Source organism: Castor canadensis, chromosome 4, assembly GCF_047511655.1.
Source record: "Castor canadensis chromosome 4, mCasCan1.hap1v2, whole genome shotgun sequence".
In the NCBI taxonomy this organism is placed as follows: Eukaryota; Metazoa; Chordata; class Mammalia; order Rodentia; family Castoridae; genus Castor; species Castor canadensis.
In genome coordinates this window covers 112075618-112102874 of record NC_133389.1, presented here as the reverse complement: position 1 = coordinate 112102874, position 27257 = coordinate 112075618, and the positions used below count along the sequence as shown (strand labels likewise).

The window sequence follows — 27257 nt, the reverse complement described above, 5'->3', positions numbered from 1 at the left end:
AGCACATTTGACTTTTGTGCTATATAAAACTTCTCTTTTTGACTTTTGTTTTGATTCTCCATTTCACTTGCCTCCCCTTCTCCTCCCCAAAGCCAGTTCTCTCAAAACTACCTGCCCCTGACACTTGCTAAAAATAAATAAAGAAATCTTTGATTCTGAGTACCCTGTGATGGCATCCTGAATCCATGCACACTAGTAGCAATCAAGCAGAAAATCCTGTGCAATCTTGGTTTGCCTGTTAACCTTCTTGTCTATGCCATTTTTGCCAGGGATCACTTACTAATGCAGCAGCAACATCCAGTGTCAGCTGTGACCAACATTGAGCCCGAGTGTGCTGCCTTTCCCTTCCCTGGTACCTTATAAAGATGGTGACTCATTTAAGAAAGGACAAAGTAGTAGAAGGGCAACTAGAAGAATGCTGACTGGTTACATCCCATGTGACAGAATATCTTTTTGAGGAACATTAACAAATTAGGGGTACTTGGGGAAAAGTGCATTACAAGGACTTTAGGATAGATCATTCTGAACCAGCACCGGTAATCCTGGTTTGTAGTCGCAAGAACTTGAATGTTGGCATAGCCTGACTTTTGCATTTCATTTCTGATATTAAATAAGAATGGGAAACAAATGATAAACACTTGAAGATGTTTATTCTTTTCCTTTCTTTAAAACAAAGGCTGTGTTTTGAACACAACTAGCCATAGAGCATGAAAATGTAAGAGTTCTGGTTGTTTGAAGGAGAAAAAAAAGTGAAAAGTTGTTTGTTTAAATTGTGAAGAATTGGCTTGAGGTCCTCCCAGAGCTTAAAGAAAAAAAAGCCTTGGGTAATGGGAATGAACTGCAAGATAGGGTTTGTGTGACAAGTACATCAAACCACAGAAGTCACATGGGCTCTTTCTGCTTTGCTACTTCTGATTCTTTGTAGGAGGGCTGTGCATTTAGCTTCTCCCATCCTGCAAGGCCACTACACCATGTGCTGGTTGGAGTAGCCGTAATTCACAATGTCTTTACAAAGGTTCATGCAACAGAGCAGCCGGGGCGATTTGGTGGACTTCTGTGCTGGTGCGGCATATGGCTCTTACTCCACACTCACAGGCACATTGACGATGGAAGATAATAGACGGCTCCAGATACTGGCAGACACTGTCGCTACTTTGCCTCGGGGACGGAAGCAGGTATGATGGAGATTTTTACCTTTTTGAATAGTCTTGTTCTCTTAAGAGCAGAGTAACAGGTTTGTCTGACTTCCTACTAAAAATGTTATTTTAGAGGGTTTTAAATTGGTGACTGAGAGTAATATTGATGGTTTTCCCTTTATGTCTCCTTTGATTGGCTCCCTCCCATCCTTACTCCCAGTCCTTCATAATCATTTCAGTTCATAATCAAAACAGAATTCTTGTTGAGGACAAATTTTGTTGACTGGATTCTCTTGAGCTCTGGGGCACTGGCACATACCTCATGCTCTTGGGAAGTAAGACATTTTTAAAATTTTGAGGTAAGTGACTGCTAGGTGGAGCACCAACTGGCTACTTAGTAGCTGTAGGATCTTGAGAGAATCACTTGCCTCTCTCAGGCTCAGTTTCCTTTTTTTCTAAAGTGCAGATAATAGAAACTCCCTTATGGGACCCTTTTACCACTTAAGTAAGGATTTGTGTACTATCTAACACAGTGACTGACAGGAAGTATGTATTTGTTAAGGATTAATCATGCTTTTTTTGTTGTTTTGGTTTTTTTGAGACAGGGTCTTGTTCTATAGGCTATGTTGACTTCTAACTCACTATCCTCTTGCCTCAGCCTCCCAAGTGCTTGGATTACAGACATGCACACGACACCTGGCTTTTTAAAAAAATTTTATTGCAGAGTATTTCTCTAGGAATGAAAGCTCATTTGGAAAAATTCATGTCAAACTGAAATTATTCTGATTTTTGTTCTTCAGTATCTAATACATAAGAAATTAACCATATACCTCTTACAATTTTGCTTATGTATCTTGTTTTAAGGTCCCAAGTGCATATTTGAATTTAGATATAGCAATTGTTTAGAAAATATTTAGAATATTTTTCATCTTAAATCTTGTGTGCACATCATATGCTCCTCTGAATTCTTTGAATTCTAGGAGAAGAAAGTTTTAACATGGATGGACTGCCATGATCTTTTTTCAGTGATGTATAGAGCTGATTCTCTGGTATTTTTTACAGTGAAGATAAGGGCATAATTTGCCAAGATTTGGATTATCGATCTTCCCCATCCAAAGTGCTTTTATGATACAAAGTTTAATGTAATGATAAACATTTCAATCAATTTATAACCTGCCTGAAAATAAAGCACCATGGGAAATACTAACATCTTTATTCAGTTTTCAGATATAGTTCAATCCATTTTTCTATTTGCCATGAAGCTTTCAAACTAAATGTGGTTCATTTATGAGGCCAGGATTTCATTCTTTTGGCAGAATCCTTACTGCTAAAGAAAGTTGCTAATTTTTGAATATGGGTGGGAACTTTCTATCCCTTATGTCCTTTATATCTGAGGCTTCAATCATTTTATCTACTTTCAGGTCAGGCATTCCAATGCAACAAGTAGTTTCTGAGCACCTATAAGGCATAGAGACATGGTACCTTTAGGAGGTACAAAAATTAGAAAGGCACTTTACTGCCTGAAGAGGGTTTACCATTCAGGAGGCAGAATGAATAGGAATTGTTCAAAGCAACACAGCAAAAACACTCTTACCCAAGTGACACATCTTTGGATGCAACCTTGAAGGATATTCAGAATTCCAGAGCAAGGGAGTAATTTATGCTGAGGCACAGATCTTGGTTCCTTGGGTGGAGGGCTTATACAGGGATACAATGTGTGGAAGAAAATGAGAGGGGACCCTGGAATTGGGCTGTGTTATAGAACCCTTGAACAGTTTCCCTGAGGAAGCAGTACAGTTGTCCCTTGGCATCGACATGGGATGGGTTCCAGGACCAGGAGCCCCCATGGACACCAGTAGTCCTTGGTGTAAAATGGCATAGTGTCTGTATATACATATACTACATACATGCTCCAATGTACTCTAAGTCATCTCCAGATTACTTACAATACATAATTTAATGTAAATGCTGTGTAAATAAAGTTACCTTGTATTGTTTAAAGAATAATGACAGGAAAAAGTCTTTACATGTTTAATACAGATTCAATATGTTGGTTTAATCAACAGACACAGAGTCTGTGGATACAGAGAACTGATTGTCCTTGACCTGCCTAGACAGCCACTGAACATGTTTGAGCAGCAGAAGATTTTAGGAACCTTATTCTAGAAATGGGGTGGATTGATGAGTAGAGGCTAGTAGTGAGGGAGGAACTTATGGAGTAATTGGCTGAAGAGGAAATGAGGCAATGGTAAGAAGACAGAAAGATGCAAATTATCAGTGATATTGAAGATGGGAGAGGCACATTTCATTTTCAGCTTGAGTGAAGATAGCATGAATTTAAAAAAGACAATCAGTAGGAGAGACCGATTACTGGAGAAAGATAATAAGAGGGATTTAGCCATATGGTATATATTTACATGTGCCTGTACACACACACACACACACACACACACACTCACACACACACACACACACACACACACACACGTGCTTCCTCTTAGCAGTTAATTTATGCATATGTTCTTATCTTTTCTAGTTCTTCTCTTCTCTTCCCCTGGCTCTCAAATTCTTTTATATGCTAAGCTTCTCCTATTCTTAACAGCTTTTTCCTTACTGTTGCGAAATTGCTTTAAGCCAAAATCAAAACAAAACCAAACCTTTTGAACATGACACTTTTGATTTCATATGATTATCGTCATTGAGAGTTGATGTGGTTTATCTCAACATTTCTGAATTTTCCAAATGGATGTTCACTTCCTATAGCTGTTTTTTTAGAGAATAATTTCTCTTTTGGCACTGACTGAATTGTGGGCAACAAGACACTTCTCAGGCAATCACAGGAGCAGGTGTTTCTCTGCCTACTATTATTTTCAACACTTTGAGGGCTGACGTCAATAGTTCATATTTCTTGTTATTGTTGGCTTTGGTTTCTGCAAAGCTGTACTGGTTAGCCTCTAGTTTCAGTTTAATCTTTGGATTCAATTGGGTGTTTACACTCAGAACTGTTTAAAAATAGATTTCTCTGTGTGCACATTATTGCAATACCTGTGTTTGTAAGAAGTGCCAGACATCTCAGTAAGTCTTCTAAGTTTGAACATGCTTTTAAGTGAAAAAAAAAAAAAAATTCCTGCAATGGAAAACTCTAGGAAGGAGACAGAAGAAAATAAGGGCAGTGTTTGTAAATGTGGGTGCCAAAGGAGTGGTAATGTGTCTGGCTATCCACTCTTACAAGGCCAGAAGGGTGCTTTTGGAATGCAGGTTTCACCAAATGCTGTAGTCAGAACCAGGAACCTGACACACAGGCAAGAAGCTTAACTGAGCATTAATGGGACCACAAACTCCCTGTCTTTGCCTAATTTTCTTTTCATCATGAAATTATTACTAAATAGGCAACTTCTGGAAGGCTGATTTCACCTAGAAGTTTAGCTAAGGAATTTGGGCTAACCTCAGTAACATGGATTGGGTTCCAGCCTCAGGAGCGTTCGTGTAACTTCTGGTAGCACATGCATCAGGTAATATAACTTGCTTTCACTAGAGTACTTTGATCATCTTATGATGCTTTTAGGTAGAAAACTGTGTTCTACCTGAAAGGAATTTGAAAAATATTCTTTAATCCCTATCGGGGCATGCTTTGGTCAGTATCCAGCCACTTTTTGGAAGAAGAGGTCCATGAGCCTACAGTGGAACCTGCCCCAGAAGCTGCCACCTTTCATTTAGGTTCCTTAAAGGCACTTAGAAGTTAGGACATGGAATTCACTTCCATTATTCTGTTGTATCTTGGATTAGCCTAATGCTGTTGATTTAAAAAGGGTTGGGGTGTCTTCATGGAACAATTGGGAGTCAAGGTAAACATGGGTCTGGAAAGAGAACGGGGCACATAATTTTGAGATTTTTGACACAAATAAAAACAAAAAAAAAAACCCGGGCGTGTGAATCAATATCCTCCCCTTCTCCTACCCCCTCATTTTCTTTCAGGAAATGAGTATACAGAGCTGAGACAAGGAAGTAACAGTCTGTAACTCTGTAACTCAGCAGCAGAAGTGGCTACAGTGTTGAACGTTGCGCTCTGAGTGTGGTTTGCTGTCTGACTGAACTGTTATTTTCCCCTCTTCTGTCAATTGACAGCTGCAGGGTTTGGTCTTGGTTTCCCACTAAAGGGAGACCTGTGAATCACTGCTTAGCAAGAGATACTACATTTTGAATATTAATGCCTGTTCTTTCAAGTCATCTGACTAAAAGCAGAAGAGCTATCCTAAATTGAGTCCCAGGTATCATTACATTAGTGGCTAGTGAAGAGTTAAGGAGCTTTGTCTATTCAGCAGTCAGAACTGAACGTGTAGTTTGCAAGCCTGCCAAATTGCTAAACCTAGATTTCTCATATTAGATAATGTGTAATAAAAGACAGCTGTTGCTAACATATGCTGTGAATTGCACACCAGTTCCTCATTCATGATTTCTGGTTCCTTCACTAGAACTCAGAAAAGACTCTGGCTGGGAGAGTAGTTTGGGGAGCATTGACCCCACTGGTCACCTCTTCAAATAGGGCTGCTCACCCTAGGGAAAGGGGTGAGGGAAAAACCTTTTTCTAAAGTATAGGACTCTTGATAGACCTAGGCATACTTCATGCCAGGCAGAAAGTTTGGTGGGTTAGCTAGGGTGAACCATGAAACTTTCTTTGTTCATTTCCTTAGTCTCATGGCCCAGATCAAATACAAGGAGATGTTGTGTGAAGATGTGGTATGCGGCAGAGAATTTGGTGATGCCCAATTTATTTAAATTGCCTTAAACAGGTGCCTTAGACTCTTTGCTAATCCGGAGTGGAAGCTAATTTATAATTTGATGCACTCTTACTTTTTTGGTGTGCCCCTAATAACCCAAATGAGTCATTCCACAGGAATTTAATATCTACTATGTTTCTTGTGCTAGGCAAATATTGTTGTCTTTAGTCAATTAGCAAGAGAAAAAGGGTAGAGGGAGGGAAGTGGGGAAATTTCCTTCAATATAGAGGACTGTGGTCTGTTTTCTGAATCTGAAAAACTTTACATTTGAATCTACCCCCAAAATGTTTTTTGATTTAAAAGGCAGGTTAGAGGAAATCTAAAGACTCCCATCAATGCTTTGGGGCTAGGAAAAAAAGTGTTTAAAATTGCCAAGGCTGGAAGTTTTAATAATAATTTATTAATTCTTACCACCATTAATTCATTTAGCAGTTGTACATTAAGACGATAATATCTTACTTTTTCTGTTCTGTACTTCCTGTTGTTTTTGTTTTCTTTCATTTTTAATCTTGCTATATGTTTGAGTTTTTAAAATTTCATCTTACTTTTTTTGTGATTTCCTTTGAATTTTCATATGAAAATTTAATTTAATGAAAGACCAGGTTAGGGAATATCATAGCACTTTCTTCCTAAACATGAATACTTTAATGTGGGTCTCTCACTTCCTTTCACTTGCTTGTTTTGTCTCGTAGCTTATTTCTGTGTGTCTATTCTGCTATTTTTAAATTCCCACTTGATTCTAGGCCCTGTGCTAAGCGCTGGAGCAGAATGTACATCAAATTCATTCCCTACGGGGCCCAAAGCATACAGATAATTATCTAAAGAAGGGAAATAGTTGATCATACACACCTTCATGTAAATATATACAGATAAACCTCCACATAATATGTAAATAATATGATGGAGCATGAGAGCAAAAGTAATATTTAAACAAAATTTTTATTATTGTGCTGGGAGAGGATACATTGTGGCATTTATAAAAGTTCTTACAGTATATCAAATATGTCATACTTGAATTCACTGCCTCCATCAGTTTCCCACAAAAGTAATATTTTAAAAATATAAGCCTATAGTCACGATTATAGATGACATAATTAAATATGGTGGACCTAAGTATTTTACAATCCAGTTAAGGGTGGAAGAAAAGCAGGTATAGATAATGAAAAGAGACTAACAAGACGTGAGCACAATAGGAAGATGAGACTGGGAATTCCTACCAATATCAAGCTTATTGCCCTCATTTGCATCTTGTGGTAGGCTGCCTGCTACCATAGCTGAAAGGTCCTCCGTCCTTGCTAACAGTATGTATCAGGTTATTTTAAAAGAACATGTGAATTGAGGTGGACAAAGTTAGTGCTATCTATCAAAAGTAGATCCTTTTAGCGAGTCTAGAGAATCTTTTTCGGTTCTGAGCCATTTTGCTTCAGTCTTCAGGATGATGTTATTGAGTTGAGGTTCAGAACTGACAAAAGAGGAAAATATAATTAATTTATCCCAAATCTGTAGGATGAGTTCACCCTCTCCTTTTCATTAACTTTAGTGACTGGTGGCTAAATTCTGAACACTGGGACATTCCAGAAAATTTGTGAAACTGCTGGTATCTGTTACCTGGTGATTTGAATCTACAGTAATGTCGGTTTCTGTATAACTTGCCTCATATGCGTTAATTTCTTCTGTGTGTTCTTTTACTTATGTTTTTTATCCTCTTCTTATTTTTACTTACCAGTATTGACTAGGACTAGATTTCCTCATATTTTATGTTTTTACTTACATATGACAACTGTATTAAATTGGCAGTTAAACACCATGTCTTAGTTTGTGGCATTCAGTTTATGTGCAGAGCCCTTGGAGCAAAACTTGAGAAAGGGTTAAATGATAATTAACATTTGCTAAACATTTCCTGAACAAACAAAGTAAAGCACAATCAAACAATAATGACACTCTCCCAAGACCCCACTGCAACCTCTTAAAAAACAAAGTACTACCTTTTGTTGACTTAACTTACAATGGGAGAATGCATCCTGAAAGCTGATATTTATATGTATATTTTTTCCAAAATATTCAGAGGAGTGAAGGTGGTATTTATACCATTCTAAGTATTTGTTCCTTTCTTGGAAATCTCACTACATTCTTCCAGAACTATTGCAAAAACAAATCATAAACAGAATTGAGGTTTTGAGTCCCTGGTTTCACCTAAGTCATGTTTATATATTTGAATTTATTGCTTACAGATTATTTTACCCTGCTAAAAGCAGTAACACATTGAATCATTATAATAAACATAGTCATTTTATCAGCATCTCCCAAAACTATCATGTATTTGGGCTTCATGCCATCTTATGGTTCTTATTTTTCTTTGATTATAAATTGTTATGGTTCCTCTTTCAGAGGCTGTTTTAGACACAAATTAGAGATGAAGTAATCTTTGGAAGCCTTGGCATTTTGCCTAATTTCATGAACTCTCTTGCTACACTGTCTTTACTGTCTGAACTTCTAATCTTTTAAATGGAATGCCTGAAGGTCCCAGTTCCCCTCTCCTTTGCCATCACTAGAGAATGGAAATCACTGCCTTTATGTTACAACTTCCCAGGATCTGAGCCAAGGAAGGTGATAAAGAATAAAGGCCTCTGTGACTTAGAGCAGTTTACAGACTATTTTCAGTACCTTGAGATAACTGTATGCTTTTTGTATTTTTTAGCTTGCTTTGACCAGATCAAGTTCTTTGGGTGAATTTTCCTGGTCTCAAAGGTAAAATGATTCATTTGTTTTTAAGTCTGTCACTGAGATATTTAAGGACATAGTTCTACAGATTGTTGATAGTCCACACACAACTAATACATATTTCAATTTATAAAACTGTTGGCTGTTTTTAATTGTGACAGTTATTTTTAATGATAAATATATGCCAAGTGTGATACTTTGATAGTCACATAGTTTTCTTTTTAAATTTTTGTTTTACAGAAAGCTTGTTACTGTGGAAAAGCAGGACAATGAAACATTTGGATTTGAAATTCAGGTGGGCAGAATTTCTAATCTTCCAGACTTCCAAGGAAGAGAGTGACACTAACAATGTCCATGATATTTGCAAAGATTAATAAAATTAGGATAGTATTAGAGACTGATGGAGATTGTTTTATTCAGGGTATAGTTGTTCTTGGTAGTTCTGCAGTATGTTCAGTACTATCAAGGAAAGAAAACATTGAAGCTGATAAAATATTACTCCTGAGATATGCTCAGCTCTTTCTACTGAGTTGTTTCAGTTTTCTTTAGGTACAAAACCGATCAGAAATGCTTGATAGCAGCTAGATCTTAAATAAAAGAGTGAAATATGTTTACAGATGTGCATTTTGCATATTTTCATTTTTGATGTGTTGTGCATAAGCATATTCTTATATTTTCTATCAGATTCTAAATCTTTACTTTGGTATTTAAGAAATACTTGACAGAATATATATCTATGTACATGAAATACATGTATATTCATTTAAAGTTCTTATTACTATTGATACTAAATATTTCTTATTGTATATAATTAGAAATTTGTACCTGGTTTTCCAAATGACAATACTTTATAATTATTATTTGAAAAACTGGGGCTGGGGTTGTGGCTTAGTGGTAGAGCCCTTGCTTGGCATACATGAGGTCCTGGATTCAATAACCAGTACCACAAAAGCAAACAAACAATGAAAAACCTTAAGAATCATTGGCTCTACTTACTTTATGTTGCAGGAAATTTTTAACAGTCTTCATAGGTTTCAATGTAATTGCCTTAGGATTTCATTTCTTATTTACTGTCTGCTTTTTCACTACCGTATTTGCAATGGTGGCAAGTGAGGTCAAATGTTAATTTAGTTGGAATTAAGTGCAACAGTAGTAGCTTAAGTATTACTGGTTTTTTTCCATAGTACTGATAGATTTCTTTTAGATGTGTTTTGCATAATCATATGCTTGTGTTATATATCAGATTTTAGATTTGAGCTTTGGTGCAGCTTTTAGAAAATGTTGGTGTGTTATCAGCCCCACAATTGGAAACTCAATATGTATTTTAAGATTGGGAACAGGAAGCTGCTAAGTAAAACATGTTTAATGGGTGAAGAAACAGAACTCTTCTACTTTTAAATTTGGTGAAATCTGTAAAATGCCACAATAATTGTGGACATCCATTAAATTTTAGAAGTACAGCATGTTCACATGAAACATTCCCTGATCACTTACAAAGACATTGTGTGTTTGTGACTACTTCTTTTTTAATAAAGATAACCCTCAGGGATGTACAGCAGTTGCTACTGAAAACAGGATAAATGGCTATTCACTTACCTTAATTCCCCATTCTGCTGTGGTATCTATTACCCCTCCTTATGTTTCTCTCTCATACCGTAAACACTTACTCTACATGAAGAAAGAGTCAAAATCATCACTAGTAGACAACAGGCTACAGAGTCCTTGAGCCTTTGTAGATAAACATGATTAAGTGACTTCACCTCTGAGCTGCAGCATGCGTGTGTTAGCTCAGTGAGGCAGGAAGTCAACACTAGGGGAAATGCTCTTGGGATTCTTTTGCAGACCAGGTAGAAGTTCATGTACCCACATTGTATGTACATCATGTGTGAATACATATTTGGTTTCTGGCCTACAATGCGAGTGATACTTTGGAAGAGAACAGATCTACCCTCCTCTCTGGTTCTCCATAGAGGCTAGTTTTATCCTGTTTATGAGTTACACTCATACAGCATGATAGGAATATAGATTTTAGACTCATACGTACCTGAGTTCATGTTCTCTCTGTAACCTTGGGGCTTCTGTCTTCTCTCTCATTCCCAAATTGACATGTGTTGTGAACATATACAGGTACTGGTCACATAAATTAGCATGTTTTCCCTGCATTGTACTCAGTTTGATCAGGGGAAGGAGGGTAGACCCCTATTCTTAATGAGAATGGTTAGAACATTGCTTTCTTAAAGGATGTCAGTTTTCTGTTGTTCCTGTATCAACTTACATCTCTGGAGGTATCCGAGCCATAGTGAAACACTGTTAAAGGTTTCTGATGGGAAATGCATTACATGATTTTAAAGTCCCTCTACTTTTAAAATATGGGTATTTAAATGCCTTATACATTGAATAGAAATCCCTTAGAGTTTAACTGGCTATTTCTAGAAGCTGCTTGTGCATTATTGACTTGGTATCTCAAGGTTATCAAGTAAGAAGGAATGAACACCAGGCATTTATTTCACTATGAAGAAATAGTTCTGTACTGGGGCTTTCCTTTAGGAATCAGATGTTTAAAAGACTTAATTCAAAATGTTGATTTTTTTGACTATAAATGGAAGTAGACCTCATAACGTAAATGTATTAAAAAGAAAAGTATGGTTTTCTTTTGGATTACTGGGACACTCTATATAGCAGTTATTCAGTGCTTTGGTTCAATTTGGAAAGAAAAAAACACCACTAAAGCCAACACTACCAAACTGCTTGTGGCAAATTGAGACAAAAGGTACAGCATACCTTTTTCTAATTTAGTTGAGTAACTGATTAATGGGTGAATTCAGGTCTGGCATAGCAGAGCATGCTCAGAAATGAACGTAATTGAGTCAATTATAGTACTTTTGAATAAATGCAGAGCAGATTGTCATTATTTGTAGAACTCTCTGATTTAAAATAATCATTGTTGGCATATCTCCCTCGCTGGATGTGTACTGCCTCATACTCACCCATAAATGGTTTTTTTTCTTTGCTTTTAGCCCCTGTTGTTTTATCTCACTGGGAAATAAAAAGCTTAAATTTTCTTAATAAATATGAAATGATACCACCATCAAGTGGTCTCTTAAGCTTAAAAAGTAGGAAATCTTGAATCATTTTCATCCAACTTTATTTCTCATGCCAGATGTTTCTTATGAATGGAGGTGGCTGCAGATTGTGTGGTTGAATTGCAAAATTGGTACCTCTGATTCAATTTATAGTCAGGGAAGCACTTCCAAATTGTCCTTTGCACTTACCTATTATGCTACTAATGATAATTCACACAATTTTATGTCTTGACAAATATATTTTGAGCATCTTGAATAGTAACTGTGAATCTCCTTAAATTTTACAGACTTACAGGCTGCAGAACCAGAACGTCTGCTCCTCAGAAATGTGTACTATGATCTGCAGAGTGCAGGAAGACAGTGCAGCACACAGCGCAGGCCTCCAAACTGGTAACATAACTGCTCGTTGTAGGAACCTTTGAAATAGCAAGAAAAGAAAACTTTTTGATAGTGAAGGTCAGGATGCGAACATTGATTTGAATTTTCTTGAGTAATACTGTGGCTTGGCACTTGCTTGTTTTGTTTCATTTGCATGTCTAGAGGAATTATTTAACAAACCAATCTAACAGTCATTTTTCTCGGCATCTCCCAGGTGATGTCCTTGCAAATATCAATGGCGTGAACACAGAAGGCTTTACCCACCAACAAGTGGTTGACCTGATCAGATCGTCAGGAAACCTGCTAACGTAAATATCTATTTAGTTCCTGCGGGGATTCAAAGATGTTATGGTCTCTCACAACACCTATTGAGTGAATGAATAGGCTTTTTGTTCAGGAGGCAGTACACCACAGCTTTGGGATGTGTACAAACATTTTTATCAACTCCTTTTGTTTCCCAAGGTTTCCTTCGTCTTGAATATAACTAAAGGTTTTTTTGTGGGAGGGATAGAATTTACAAATGTATTTTTAATGTCAAATTAAGTTAAATTGGCACACATCCTCTTTGGACTGAGAGAAACTAGTCCAGTTTCCATGGCTGATATAATCTTGTGACTACAACAAATGAAAGGTCAGAGAGCTGTTTTTTCTGTTATGCCATAAGCAACTCTTTTTTTCTCTTCTACTTTTCCATTTGGAAGAAAGAACAAAGTTTGCTTACCCTCCTAACCCTAAAACATAGATACATCTACCAATATTCTAAACATATTAATGAAATATTGGTATTTACAACTAGAGATTTGACTCACTCTTCCAGATTGACATTAGGAGTCTCAGTGACTCTGGAGGTAGAGGTAGGAGAATTGATGTCCAGGGCAAACCCTGGCAAAAGAAGGAGGCATTATTTAAAAAACAAATAAAAAGCAAAAGGACTGGTATGGCTCAAGTGGTTGAGTGCTTGCATAGCAAGTATGCAGCCCTGAGTAAACACCCCAGTATATAGAAACGAGAGTATCAGTGAAACAGATACACCAGGATTCCCGCTATTCCCCTGAAAACACCATCTGGATTGCTGTCATAGCTTTCCAAGGATCTGCAGAAACCCTAATAAGTAGTTAAAAAGAGAATTCACTTTTATTTATTGAGCAAATACTATGTTTTTAGTTCTGTTGTAGGATCACAAGATGCAAAGATACAGACTTTGTTAGAGCTCTAATAATCGTAGAGGGAGATGACTAAGATAAATCTGAAAAATAAACAATTTTATATTTCAGTTATTAATAACTGTTATGAGGACAGTAAAATAGGGCAATGAGGAGAGCATTCAGTAAGAAAACTGATGGCTTAGCTTAGATATTTAAAGTGGTCTTCTATGAGAAAGTGAGATGGGAGCTGAGACTAAATAGAGATAGGGATGGGTGTGTGAACTCCTAGTAAGAGCATTTCAGGTAAAGAGAGAGGTCTCTGAGCCCTCAAAATGGGCCTGGCACATCCAAGGGACAGAGAAAGATCCAGTGTAATTGGTGGCTGCCAGAACAGTGAGACTATAATAGGAACTGAAGACAGAAAATTGGCCCTAGAGCACATCATGGGTCTTATCAGTCATGCCAAGGAGTTCAGGTTTTATTTTGATTGAGGTAGGTCCTGTATTATTCAATTCATTCTTCATAGCTATTTTGTGGGTTCAGTTTTATTCCTATATATAGACAAAATGCTTGTGGCTTAGAAAGGGCTGAGTTAAAGTCACTTGAGTAGTAAGTGATAGAGCTGGACTTGATAACCTGCTGTGCATGGCAGGATCTATTGTTGGTAGCTGCTCATTGTAAGCTACCAAAAAGATTTGCTGCTGCTTTTAGTAATACATGAAAGATATTTAGGGAGTGTTTGTGTGTTTGTGTGTGTGTGTGTGTGTATGTGTAGATTTGAAAGATGACTGGTGGTGATAGAAGACTGAGTACAGCTCTGTGAATCCTATGACTTCAGGAGAAAAGATGAAAGCACTCTTGGTCAAAGAAACCTGAACCTAGAAAGTGGGAACTATATAGATTGTAAGAGGAAAATGCTGGTGTCTAGTATCAGAAAAGTGAAAAGACATAGGTAAATAAGGGGTAGTAGTTCGAGGTAATTCACACATCAGGAAAATGTGAGCTGGTGTGTGCAAATACTGAAGAGCATGGGCCATCAGTTCCTGTAGTTTTGTGCATACACATATATTGCTTGGACAGATTAGACATTAAGATTGTCAGTGAAACAGCTTCATAGGAATTACTTGTGTTGCTCAGAGAATCAAGACTTGTCGACAGCTTTGGCTTATTATCACAGTTATGATGCTGCTAGAAATAGAGGAAAGTTGGTTTCTACCTTTAATGCTTTTACCATTCCCTATTCTTGCATCTTCATAGACAGTGTTACAGCTCAGTTGTCAGAAGCAATTTAGACCAATATTTTAAAAGTGCTTAGGTGTGTGATTCACTACTGAAATTTCCTAGCATACTCAGATTGATGGTTTGGTAGTCAAAATGAAGGTCTTTAACTTGAGTATACCAAACAAATCCTATCACTCAGAATGAGACTTCTATTTTTAGAAAAAATATTTGGTGTAGGAAGAAAAGAACATTGTAGATTTGATAATTCTAGGATGAAAGTTTGTAAACTAAAGGTATTGAGATGAAAGAGCCATATGAAGGCTATTATCTCAGAGTCATTCTGGTTGTGTTAGTTTTTGTTCCAAAATTACAAGGTGATTGACAGAGGTTAAGGATCCCAGAATTTTAGGGAGAAGAGGATTTCTCCATTGTTTGAAGAAATAGCATGTTTATTGTACTGCTGTGAAAGTTCTATTGTTTTTTGCTGTTGTACACTTTGTGCATAGTATGGTGTCTAGAGTCTGGCATATAGTAGATACCCCAAAAATAGTTACCAAATGAGTGAGACAATTTAGCTGCCCCCACAGGAATTAATGCTGATAGAGAGCAACCATCCTCATCATAGAGTGGCTTCTATAGAATGAGCTACAGGTTGCAAATGAACCAGTCTTTTCATCCACTCTTTCAAGAAGAGTTTGTCCTCCTCCTTTCTTGTCCTAATGTTGTCAGATTTGGCTTAGGTCCATGTACTTTAAGTGCCATGAGAAGTGTCACATTTAAGTTTCATTTTTACTATAGTTTGTGCTCCAAGTTTAGTAGTCTAGTGTAGTACTCTGTAAAGATGGTACTTATTTAAATGAATCACTCGTGTTATTTATCCCCTCTCCCTTTCTTTCCTTAAAACAGGATAGAGACTCTTAATGGAACAATGATTCACAGAAGAGCAGAGCTTGAAGCAAAGCTGCAGATTTTAAAGGTAATTTGATTTAATGCAGCAAGGCATATTTTTCATCCTTGAATGTGTGAGTGGTAGAATAAAGATCTATTAGAGGAATTGGAGATAGCCCTTGAAGATGAAATGTCATGATGAATCTAAACTGTTGAGTTATCAAGAGTCACACAATTACCTTTGCAGGAATATCAAATTTTGCAAACAGGTATAAATCACCTTCTTCCTTCCCTCTTCAGTGGGTCTATTAGTCTTAGAAAGGCAACAGGAAGGCACATCACTTGAACTGTTTATTGATGCACCTGTGATCTCTCTTGATTTACATTTTGCTTGGGAAAATAAGTAGGAGCTAGTATTTTCATCATCTTCCCAAGTGTCGCATGAGTGGGCTGGCAGGCCTGGGACTTTTACTTTTTCAGTGTGTTTCCTTGTGTCTTTTTCTTCCATGTAATTTATCACTCCAATCCTGTGACTATCCTTGAATCTCCTTTCATTGGCAAACACACTATGAACTTTGAAGGGGAAAAATGTTTCCAAGAGACAGTATGCAATGCAGAATACTCAGTGAAAATTCTCTAGGATGGCTTTCTGGGGGCCTTAAAAATCCCAGTTTCCTAGGCTGGTAAGGGTCTTCCAAGACATAAGTCCCATCCTTCACTTATGCATCAAAGTTATAGCCATGGAGACCCACTGCCTGGCCCCACTGGCTTCATCTCACTACTTCCCTGCATGACAGTGAGGTGGCCAGTCTGAGCAGAGACTGAATGACTTACTATAGGAAGTACATTACTTACTTGTACTTTGGAAATACCTGCCTTAGATTAGTTTTCCTCACAAAGTAAGCACTTATTAATTATTTAGCTTGAGAGGACAGATTCACTACATTTATATTTTATCTTGTATTTCTTCCTTCTTGTTCAAGTCATTAACAAGCTCTGTTTTCTTCTTCATTAACATTAGTTTTGATACTGTTGCCATTTTGCCCATCTCTGTGATTTTGTTAAATCATTCTTAAAATTCTTTGAAAAAAATCTCTGCTTAATCTTTTGATAGAAATTGAATTATATTTATAAAATAAATGAGACCAATGAAATCTTTATGAATTTCATCATTCTCATTTTGAACACAGACCTATTCTTTTTATTCAGGTCTTTTATATACTTCAAAATATTTTATAATATTCTTCAAATGTTTTCACATATCTTTTATAATGTTTATTCTTATATACTATAATTTTCTTGCTTTAATCAAGGTGATCTTTTTATTTTTTCCATATTTATTGCTGTTGGGTTTTGTATTTTTTAACCTAGTATTTACGCTGAACTCCCTTTATTCTAATAATAATTTCATAGATTCCCTGAGATTTTCTATATAGACAGTGTATTGATAGTGAAAGTTTTGTCCTTTTAGCTCAATTATTTAACTAATTTATTTTTCTTCTCTTATACCATTGGCTAAAATTTTCAGTAAATTATAAATAGTGGTAGTCCTATTCTTGACTTTAAAGGGAATGCTTCTAATAGTTTGTTATTATATTTTTATCAGGAATAAAAAGCCCTTCTTATTATATTTAGATTTTGAAAACTGTCAAAGTTAATTAATTTTTGCAAAAGAGAGGTAGTTATGGTGGACATCTTTTGAAAAATGTTTAATATTTTCAACCTTTTGTAAAAAAAGTAAAAGAAAATAGATTAGTCATTTTATGTAAGACAGATTTTTATCTCATGAAATAAAACATTCACATGAACAAAACGTTATTTCATGCTTCTAAGAAACTTCTACTTTTTGAACCTCTTCTCTTAAAGTTTTTTTTTTTTTTTTTTTGATACTGGGGTTTGAACTCAGGGCCTACACCTTGAGCCACTCCAGCAGCACTGTTTTGTGATGGGTTTCTCTGAGATAGAGTCTCATGAACTACTTGCCTGGGCTGGTTTTGAGCCACGATCCTCTTGATCTCTCCCTCCTGAGTAGCTAGGATTACAGGCATGAGCCACCAGCACCGGGCTCTCTTAGTTTTAATATACATAATTAACTATTATTTTTTAACAATGTACACATTTTCCAATATTTCCATCCTCTTTCAGAACATCATGAGGAACTTAAAGTGCTTGAAGTATTAATTTAAGAGTGTATTTTCCTTATAATTGCTGACTTTGGAGAATTTCATCAATGAAAAAATTATAGAGTATGGGATTTTATTCTAAATGGCTGATAATGAAGAAATACACTAATGCACTAAAGTGATGGACTTGATGTTGTCTCTTGCACGCTACTTCTTACCTGTTGGTTTATTTTCCTTGTTGCAAAGTACTTCTTTCAGGGATGGTAAGTAGGTCCGTGTTAAAACTGTCTTTATTTCTCTGCTACTCTTGAAACAAAGTTTTTCTAAGTAACTGAATTATTCTAGTTGTTGTTTTGCTTCCTTAACACGTTGAGTGTATTACAACTTTGTTATATTTATTTATGAGAATTCCTAATTGTTGATAGTTTGTAAGTAATTTATATTTTCTTTTAAAAGTTTAATTTTTTTCTCTTTCAAATTTAAGCCCTTAATTCAGCCATAATTAATTTTTGCAAATATTGTCAGTTATGGGGAAATCCAATTTAACTTTTTTCCATATGAATGCCTAGTTCTCCTAGTACCATTTATTTTGTAGCTTCCTTTCCCCAACTGAACTGCAGTAAATCTTCTATTTTTAATGAGCTTCATGTGTGCATGGATTTGCTTATGGGGTCCCTATTACGATTCATTGGTCAGTCTGTTTATCCCAAACTCAGTTTATAAATAAATCTTGATATCTAATTGGGTAGTTCTTCTCAATCCTTTGATAATCTATATAAATTTTAGAATCAAATTGTCAAGTTTCATAAATAATGTTAGACTTTTGATTGCTATCATCCCCATAAATATATATGCGTATACATATACACATATATTTGTACACACACACACATATATACATTTATTTATATAAATTCAAGGAGATTAGGTATCTGGATAGTATTACATTCTCTTGTTGATTGATTACCTTATCACTTTTCCTTTTTTTCTTTACTCTCTTCCAATAAAATCTGATAATTTTATTCATATAGATCTTATGCACCATTTGCTAGTTAGTTCTTTGTACCTTACGATTTTTATTCTCATTATAGTTTATAAAAATAAACATTTGATTGTAGTAAATGTATAGATATGTGAAATCAATGTTTCTATGCTCTTGTTAATATTCAAACACCTTGTTAAACTATAAATTTCTAATAAATTATCTACAGATTTTTTGGAGTGTTCTATAAAGATAATAACTGCAAAAAATGACAGTTCCTTTTAATACTTTACTACACTGGTTAGGAACTATAAAATGAATGCAAATGACAGCAGTAGGCATCCTTTTTTTTTTTCTTTAAGGAGAATTCTTCCAATTCTTTTCCACTTGGAATGAGCTCTGCCTATGAACGTATTTCAGGTTAAGGAGGCTGCCTAATACATTTTTGGCTAGCTTTTATGATGCTTTATCAAATATCTTTTTCTGCATTTATAAGATAGCTTCTCATTCATTCATTTAAAAAAATCTGTCATGGCGAATGACATTTAGATTTTCTAATGTAAAGCCATCCATTTCCAGAACAAATCCAATGTGGTTTACCTTGAAATTTATAATCATTTTATATACTTTTAAGTTTGATTTGTTATTTTTAAATTACTTTTGAAAATAACTTTGCACATAGACTAGCCTATAATTTTATTTTCTCTGGTTCCTTTTTGAGTTTTGGTATCGAGTTTACTGAATTTGTGACATGAATTCTACCAGAAACTGTTCCTCTTTTTGTTCTCCAGTAGAATTCTTATAATAACATATGAATCATGTGGACTTGGGGTTCTTTTCTGAAAGGAATACTTTTAAACCACTGTTTCAATTTCTTTATTATTTGCAAGACTATTCAGGAAGTCTTTCTTTTTTGAGTAGTTTTAGTGAGTTATGTTTTTGTTAATAAAGTTTTCACATATATAGCATGAATTTGATAATAAAAATTCTATTCATGTCCTTTAATTCTGTTATAACTGTAGTTAGGTCCTCATCTTTATTTATACTACTTTTTAAGCCTTCTCTCTCATTTTTCCTTGGTTAAAAAAAAAAGCCCTCTAGAGGACTTTCTGTTTTTAAATCTTTAACAAAGCAATATTTGGATTTATGGCAAATTTTAAATCATTTTATTGGCTACTTTTAAGGTTTTCTTTATTCTTTACTGATTGACAGTTTCATCACAATGTCATTAGGTCCAGGTTCATATATACATTTATGCTGCTTACAACTGCAGTGTGTTCTTTTGGTCTAAAGACAACTGAGTTTCTTTAGTTTTGGAAAACTATAAGGTTAATCTCTTAGACTATCCTCTCTTGTCCAATCCCTGTGTTGTCTTCTGGAATCGTGTTAGTGATTTGTTAGCATCTCTTGGCTTATCATCCTTAATAATGTCTTCAGTAACATTCTTGTTCTGTGTTATACAGGATGTGTGTTCTTTTAATTGCACTTTTAAATTATTTTATTGCCATGTAGTTTTCTTTTTTCATGTCTAACGGTTTTGTTCTATTTCTGTTTCAGACTTTTTATTATGAACATTGGTTTCATTTCTCTGAATATTATCAGCATTCTTATTTTATTTCCTTCCTTGTATATCGCTCTGTTTTCGCTTTGCTTAGATAGAATCCATGCACTGATAATTAAAGTATTGTCTTTCCTGTCATTGTACATCTGAGGGTGTTTGGGAGTTTAGAGTGCTTACCTCTAGGCACTTTTGAGTGATAGGTATTCTGCTGTGAGTGGTCAGTATCAGTTTGATGGATATTTGGACAGTTGCTTCCTCACAGCATTTGTTTCCAGGCCCCTAATCCTGAGCTAGATCTGGCAGCTTGGAGACGGTGCCTGGAGCATTTGTTTCCAGGCCCCCAATCCTGAGCTAGATCTGGCAGCTTGGAGACGGTGCCTGGAGAGTCAGCCGCAGCTTGCTCAGGTCATGTGCTTGTTTGCTCCTGTCTTTCTTGGTAATGCCAGCAGTAGCAGCTTCTCTTAGCCTCCTTTTCCTGGTGCATAAGCTTCAGCGAGGGCTCATTTCTCAAGCAGGAAATTTGCTTCAGTCCCTTGCCTAAAATAGGTGCACTTAACCATTAATTACCATACAATATAAATTCCTAACTACCTCTTATTGCTTCTTCCAATAGACCTGGAGGTTAATTCCTGCTTACCATTTTGCATGTCTAATCTTGTAATTAAGAGATTTGAAGTTCATCTCTTGAGCCAGAAATGGCTGAGTCTGACCTGGTTAGGGTAGCTTCCCCTCCACACAATGACATTTACTTTGTACATCCCACATAAGTGAGTGTTTCATTCTGTAAAGACTCTTCTTTAGAAACAGTGGTGTCCCCTCTGAGCCAACTTTTCAGTATTTACTTTCTCCTAAATTATGATTCAAATGTTTAACATGGAAACAGCACATCTAACGGGCTGAGAGAGCTAGCTTCTAATCTTGCTCTGTTCTTTACTAGGTTTTCAGTCCTTGAGAAATATTTTGCTGCAATAAAACTTTATTTTTCCTTCTGTAACTTTTTAGGGAAATTATAAAAATTAAATGGCTCATGATCCGTGAACGTACAATAAAATTATTTAAGAGCCTGGGAAATGGCTAGTTGTTTGTCTCAAGTAGACTGAACATATTGGAAATGCATTTGGAACCAGTTCAGTGTGTGACAGCTGATGGTTGTTTCAGGAAGCTGTCCTTTTGTGTGTTCATTCACCAATACTCAAATGTTATTTCACCTGCTATGTACCAGGCACTGAGCGAGGCCCAGTGAAGGGGTGTGAGCCTGTATGTTTAGATTTTACTTATGCTTCAATGCTCATCTGATAGCGAGAGTTTAGATTTATCCAAATATACAATTGTAATGTCAGTCACACATTGTTTTCTGAAGAAAATAATGAAACTTAGCTACAGACTGACATCTCTTAGTCACTTTGACACCTCTGCTCTTTATACTAGTATTTTCTTGGTGCAAATGATGATATATTTAGACAACTGGTCCAGATCAATGAATTATCAACAAATTACATTTTTCAAACCTCTATTTATGATCACAAATTTGACTATTTTGCAAGCTCTATTGTGTACTTTGGGACTGTAAGTTCGGGAATAAGCCTTCCTTTTTCTTTCTGCATTTACTTTCTATTGTAAACCCATCCTTACACTCCTCTGTTGCACTCTGATCTTACAGGAGATGGTTCACATGCCAGATCTTGCTAGTATTATACTCCCTGGGCCTCTGATTCTGATCTTTACATGACCACAAGTTTACAAGACAGCAAATGTTGACACTAAGGCAGCCCAACTGTCTTAAGACAATTATTGATTCTGTTAAGGTTCAGAAATAATAAGAAATCATTGAGCCAAGCACGTTATTGTGTTGAGTTATGCTTGCATATTATGTTGGGAACTGTAAGGATTGCTTTTAAATGCTACTGTAATCAAGGCTTGGAAAATGCTGCCCAGTTATTGTTCAAACTGAGGAGTGACCTGTGTTCCCCTTATGCAGTTTATATGTTCTTGTAACTTTATCATTTTATTTTCTTTCAACCTTTTCCTCTCAAATGTACTTTTTCTCTTCCTTTTTAGTGTTTATCTATTGCTGTGTAGAAGGGACTGCTCATATCCAGCTAGGCTATCTTTGCTAGTGTCCGTGCTATATAGACTGAAATATATGCTTGCTGAGCTTAAAATGGCAAAGGAAGGAGTAGAGTAGAGGGCAAGAAACAGGAAGTAGAGTGAGCCTGAGACAACGGTCCTGTCAGATGCTATCTGCCTGGTTTGCTTTCCACTTCCACTGCCTCGGCCCTTCTGTGGGCTGGTCAGGGCTTGTGTCTGTTGTGACCATTATTGAGGTCACTCATTTGCATGGCAGTGAGTTACTGTGTGTACTGTAGCAGCGAGGGAGAAAGCAGCTAAGAAGTCCGGGTGCTTAGCAGTGTTCTAAGTTTAGTTCCCCAAGGAACCATTTCAGAACCAGTCTGTACTCTTTTTGGTGCAGAAAGTAAATGCATATCCAGCAAAAAAGGCTATTTTATACCCCAGGGTCATAGATTGATGATGATATTTACTGATCATTTGCTGTTCTGAAGATTTTTTATCTGTTAACTCATTAATCTTAATGAGACTCACAGGGCTTATGTTCTGTCATTGTCTTCATTATGGATTTGGAGGAATTCTAGTGTTCAGGCCCTTGTGTGAACAGCTAGTCAGTTCTTACAATCCTAAGCAATCTGTTTCTATAATGTTTTAAAAAATAGCATAAACTTCACTGTTTCTGTTGTTTTTAAAAGAAGTTTTGTTGGTCTTGGTACACTATTTCTACAAAATTAGTATTCCAGATATTCTCTTCTAATACAGCAAAAGTTTGAATTATTTGAAAAGAGAAATTTTTAGTGTCAAATCTTAACACTAAAATTAAATTGCATTCTTCACTTGGTGTTTCCTACTAATTAGGACTCTTTTTTCCCCTTTCTCACAGCAAACCTTGAAGAAAAAATGGGTGGAGTTCAAGTCTCTGCAGTTACAGGAACAGCACCTGCTTCATGGTAAAGTGATTTCCTGTTTAGAAACCACATTTACAGTTCATCTTTTCAGTGTTTCTACCTCTAAATTGCTTTAAGATTATCATTGTTACAAGAAAAATGTGTCTAATACCAATCAAGAACACTGGTCTGTGCTTCTTTGTTGTGAATTTGGAATGACTTATGTATTTGGAGGAGGGATAAGTCAAGTCACACCATCTTCTCCACACACATAATGCACAAACCCATGGAAACACATATGTACATGGCATGTATGTGCTTGCAAGGGAGGTCTGGAGTTTTTGAAGACCAGTAGGGAGCATTGCCTGCCTTTCCTGCTACTTCAGCATATGAGTTGAATTCCTTTGATATGGTCATGGCTTTGGAGCTCTGTAGCTCTCAGAAGCTGTTGAAACTGGAATGGCTACATAGCTTTTCGATAGAGCTCTTACTATTTCTTCAAATCATATAAGTTGCATTTATGCAAAGAAATCCTTTTTCATATTTCCCAAGACAGACACATATAAGATTATATGTAAGTGAATGCATAGCTTTTGCTATTGTGTACATTCTGAAAAGAAGGGTTGAGGTCATAGTTTGATTTGCTCTTTGCAGTGTGAATGATGTAACCTGAAGAATGAACTTTTATATACAAATAATTCACTAACTGTGAAACCACTAGGCATGTGGGTGTGAAGTACAGGTTTGTCTTTAGATAAAATTTAGCCTAGAATATTTGTTAAAAGTGATAATTGCTTTATTTGTAGAAAAAGATGCAACTTGAAATCATCTAAAAACTGATACATAAAAACAGAAAAATTATGCTTTAACCTGTGATATTTTGATGCATGTATGCATTGTGTAATGTTTAAGTCAGGTTAAATATATCAAGCTCCTCCAGCACTAATCATTTCATTCTGATGAAAGCATTCAAATTCTTTTCCTCTAGTTTTTGGAAATATATGGTAGGTTCTTGTTATCTATAGTTACCTATAAGTTCTTTTAAGACTATCATTAGCATAAGAAAAATTGTCTAATAGCAATCAAGGACACTAATTTGTGTTTCTTTGAATTGAACTTTGAAGGAGTAAGTTAGGTCACACTCTCTTCTCCACGTGCATAACAGATATGCACATGAAAATACTCACATACCTATCATGTACACATTTGTATAAGAGATTTTCAAAGACCAGTAGGGAACATAGTCTGCCTTTCCTGCTGCTATAAAGTAGCACACCGTATTACATTAAGCAAGGGTTTCCCTTCTCTCCACATCCCCACCAGCATTTCTTCTTTTGTCTTTTTTTTTTTTTTTTTTGTAGTTGACATGCTTACTGGAGTGAAGTGATATTTAATTGTGGTTTAATTTGTGTTTCCCTGGTGATTAGTGATGCCAAGAATTTTTTCATGTACCTGTTGGCCATTTTGTATCATCTTTTGAGAAATGTCTATCTAAGTCTATTGCCCCCTCTTTAGTTGGGATATTATTTGTTTTTACTATTGAGATTTTTGAGTTCCATATATTCTAAAAAGATGCAATTTAATCTTTAAGGAGGCACTAATTTATAGCTTAGAGATGTGGATGAAAGTCCTTTTTTTAAAAAAAATAGATGTGTTTGAAACTTGTATAATTTACTTCTCCTTTTTATGTTTTTCAGTTAATATTTTTGAGACAGGATCTCACTATTTCAAGATACTCTTGCCTCTGCTTTCCAAGAGCTGGGATTACTGGCATGTGCCACCATGCCCTACCCTTTTGGTTAATATTTTAAAAATTTGTAACAGACTTTTGGGGATCTGAAGTTTATTAGAGAGACAGAGATACAAAAACTTTGGTAAAACCTTGCTAATTCAACCACTCCCTGACTTTAATAGACTTGAGGGTGTTTGAGAAATGGCCAGGGAGTGAAAGAGAGAGAGAGACCAGAGCATCACAATCTAAGTCAAAACATGTCCACAGTGACCTAAGATCTCCGACTAGGCCCCACCTTTTTATGTTTCCACCACCTCCCAAATGCACCATGCTAGGGACCAAGGCTTTATCACTTGGGCCTTGTAGAGAGCATTCCAGACCCAAACTGTAGCACGAAGCATCTTGTTCAAGTTTATTCTAACACTATTTTCATGACCATGGAACCCTTCCATTGAAAGCTAATTCATCAACCATAGTTTGGCAAACCTTACTACATGGGCTGTCAAATGACCTCATAAAGTCACTTATTCATGTAAGTTAAAGCTCAGAGACAAATATTTACCTTTCCTCTTTTGTGTGTTCTTTAAAGAGAAAATTTGGTGTATGTATTTGTAGGACTGAGAATCAGATGCATTCCACAATAGGATTTGTTGTCTGTGTTCTAGGAGATGCAGCTAATCACCCAAGTTTGGAGAACATGGACATGGATGACTTGGCTTTGTTTGGAGTCCTGCCTGGGCCAAGTCCAGCCCTCATGGACCGGAATCGATTATCCAGTGAGAGCAGCTGTAAGAGTTGGTTGAGCTCCATGACAGTGGACAGCGAAGATGGCTACCAGACATATCTGTCTGAGGATTCCAGCAGGGGTGGATTCAGCCGCCAGACAAGCACAGATGATGAGTGCTTTGTCTCCAAGGACGGGGAGGATTTTCAGAAGAGTTCTTCAAGGAGGAACCGGACCATCAGTACCACCAGCAGTGGATCTTTGTCTCCCTTGTGGGAGGGCAATTACTCAAGCATGTTTGGGACTCTGCCTCGGAAAAGCAGAAGGGGAAGTGTCCGAAAGCAACTCTTGAAATTCATCCCTGGCCTTCACCGAGCAGTGGAGGAGGAAGAGAGTCACTTTTAATGGGTCACAGTGCCCTTTCAAATTGGCTGACATCAGAATTCTCTAAACTCGCAGAGATCAACTCCACCCAGTTCAATGGGAAAGCTCAGATGGATTGTGAAACTGACAGCATTTCATAGGGACAGTGATCTTTATTTAACATTTTATGTCATTTTTTTGCTTCTTCAATCATTTTTCAAACACAGCAGCTCAAGTTCTAAGCAGAAATCAAGGAAATTAAATAATAAGATAATATTACAAATTAATACAAGTTCCTGATCACTCTAATGCTGCTGTAAAGGAAAGAATAGCATTTATTTTCAAGATTTTGCATGTGAAAAATGAACTCTTGGAGGCAAGTGTAACTAGAGAGTGACAAAATGTAATTAGCAGATTTACCTTCCATAGGTGAATTTGGTCAATTACAAAACTTTCTTTGCTTAATTAAACTCAGTAGCCTCTAGAAAGCCTTGATACTAGGCTTTTGAGTGTTTCTTTTTCAAATAAAGTATTATAAATAAAGACCAGGTTTCTTACCTTCATAATGGCAATAAAACAGGAAATATAAGACTTAATAGAAGGGGTTACGCTTCACAAGAACCATGGAAAGATGAAGTGGGAGATGGGTGCTGAGAAGTATATAATAAAGTCTTTGTTACAGGCAATTTAAATAAAAAGGGTGGGAATCTCATTCTTTTTGCCCACTTCAATTTTTGGTCTGTGTAAACACTGATAACAAGTTCAGAAATCTCAGGATCATACAGTTTTGTGATTTTGTCTTTTTTTTTTTTGGCTACAAAGGTCAAATTGTTTAAGTTTAGAAAAGGAGGATGAGGAAAATGATTTTCCTCCCATAGGTTTTTCTCATTGTTCTTCACCATACATATTCCAAATAGTCATCACCTCAGCACGCTTTTCCCTATGGGTTATGTTATGTTCTAGCTTTCCAATCATGCTGTATTCTATTAATATCCATTAAAGTCCATGCTTCCTTTGCTTTGTTGATTTAGCTGTTCGTTTCCTAGATCATGAAGTAAATAGTCTACTATGCAGTAAACAGTCCTCACAGATTATAAGGGGTGTGTGTGTGTGTGTGTGTGTGTGTGTGTAATAGAGATGGGTGACTCTGAGTGGAACTGCTACACATAAGTAAACTTCTAATTAATCTGCAGAAAGTTCATTTTTGAAAAAAGAGTAGGGCAAGATAGCTTGTAGAGTAGTAAATGATAAAACATAAATAAATACGGGTCTTGTATTCAGTTAATTCTTGAACTCACAGACATCCAGTGGACTCTGCCATTCAGATGGAAGGTAGCACCTTTGTCAGGTGTACCAGCAATCCTGCCCACCATTTACTGAATGCCTAGTAAGCTATAGAAAATTTTTGCTGTTGGAATGGGTGTTAGGCATACAGATAAGAAGGCAGGAATTTGGAGACATGTTCTGT

At 36.3% G+C, this 27257-nt stretch overlaps 1 protein-coding gene across 1 annotated transcript; it reads left to right on the top strand.

Moving 5' to 3' along the window:
- The first annotated feature begins 885 nt into the window (after positions 1-885).
- Cytip (cytohesin 1 interacting protein) lies at positions 886-26807 on the top strand. The gene is made up of 8 exons (XM_020167526.2): positions 886-1175; positions 8613-8662; positions 8876-8930; positions 12006-12108; positions 12311-12404; positions 15369-15438; positions 22967-23033; positions 25368-26807. The coding sequence occupies exons 1-8, from the start codon at positions 1002-1004 to the stop codon at positions 25829-25831; spliced, it is 1077 nt and encodes a 358-aa protein (XP_020023115.1). The 5' UTR covers positions 886-1001; the 3' UTR covers positions 25832-26807.
- The last annotated feature ends 450 nt before the right edge of the window (positions 26808-27257 follow it).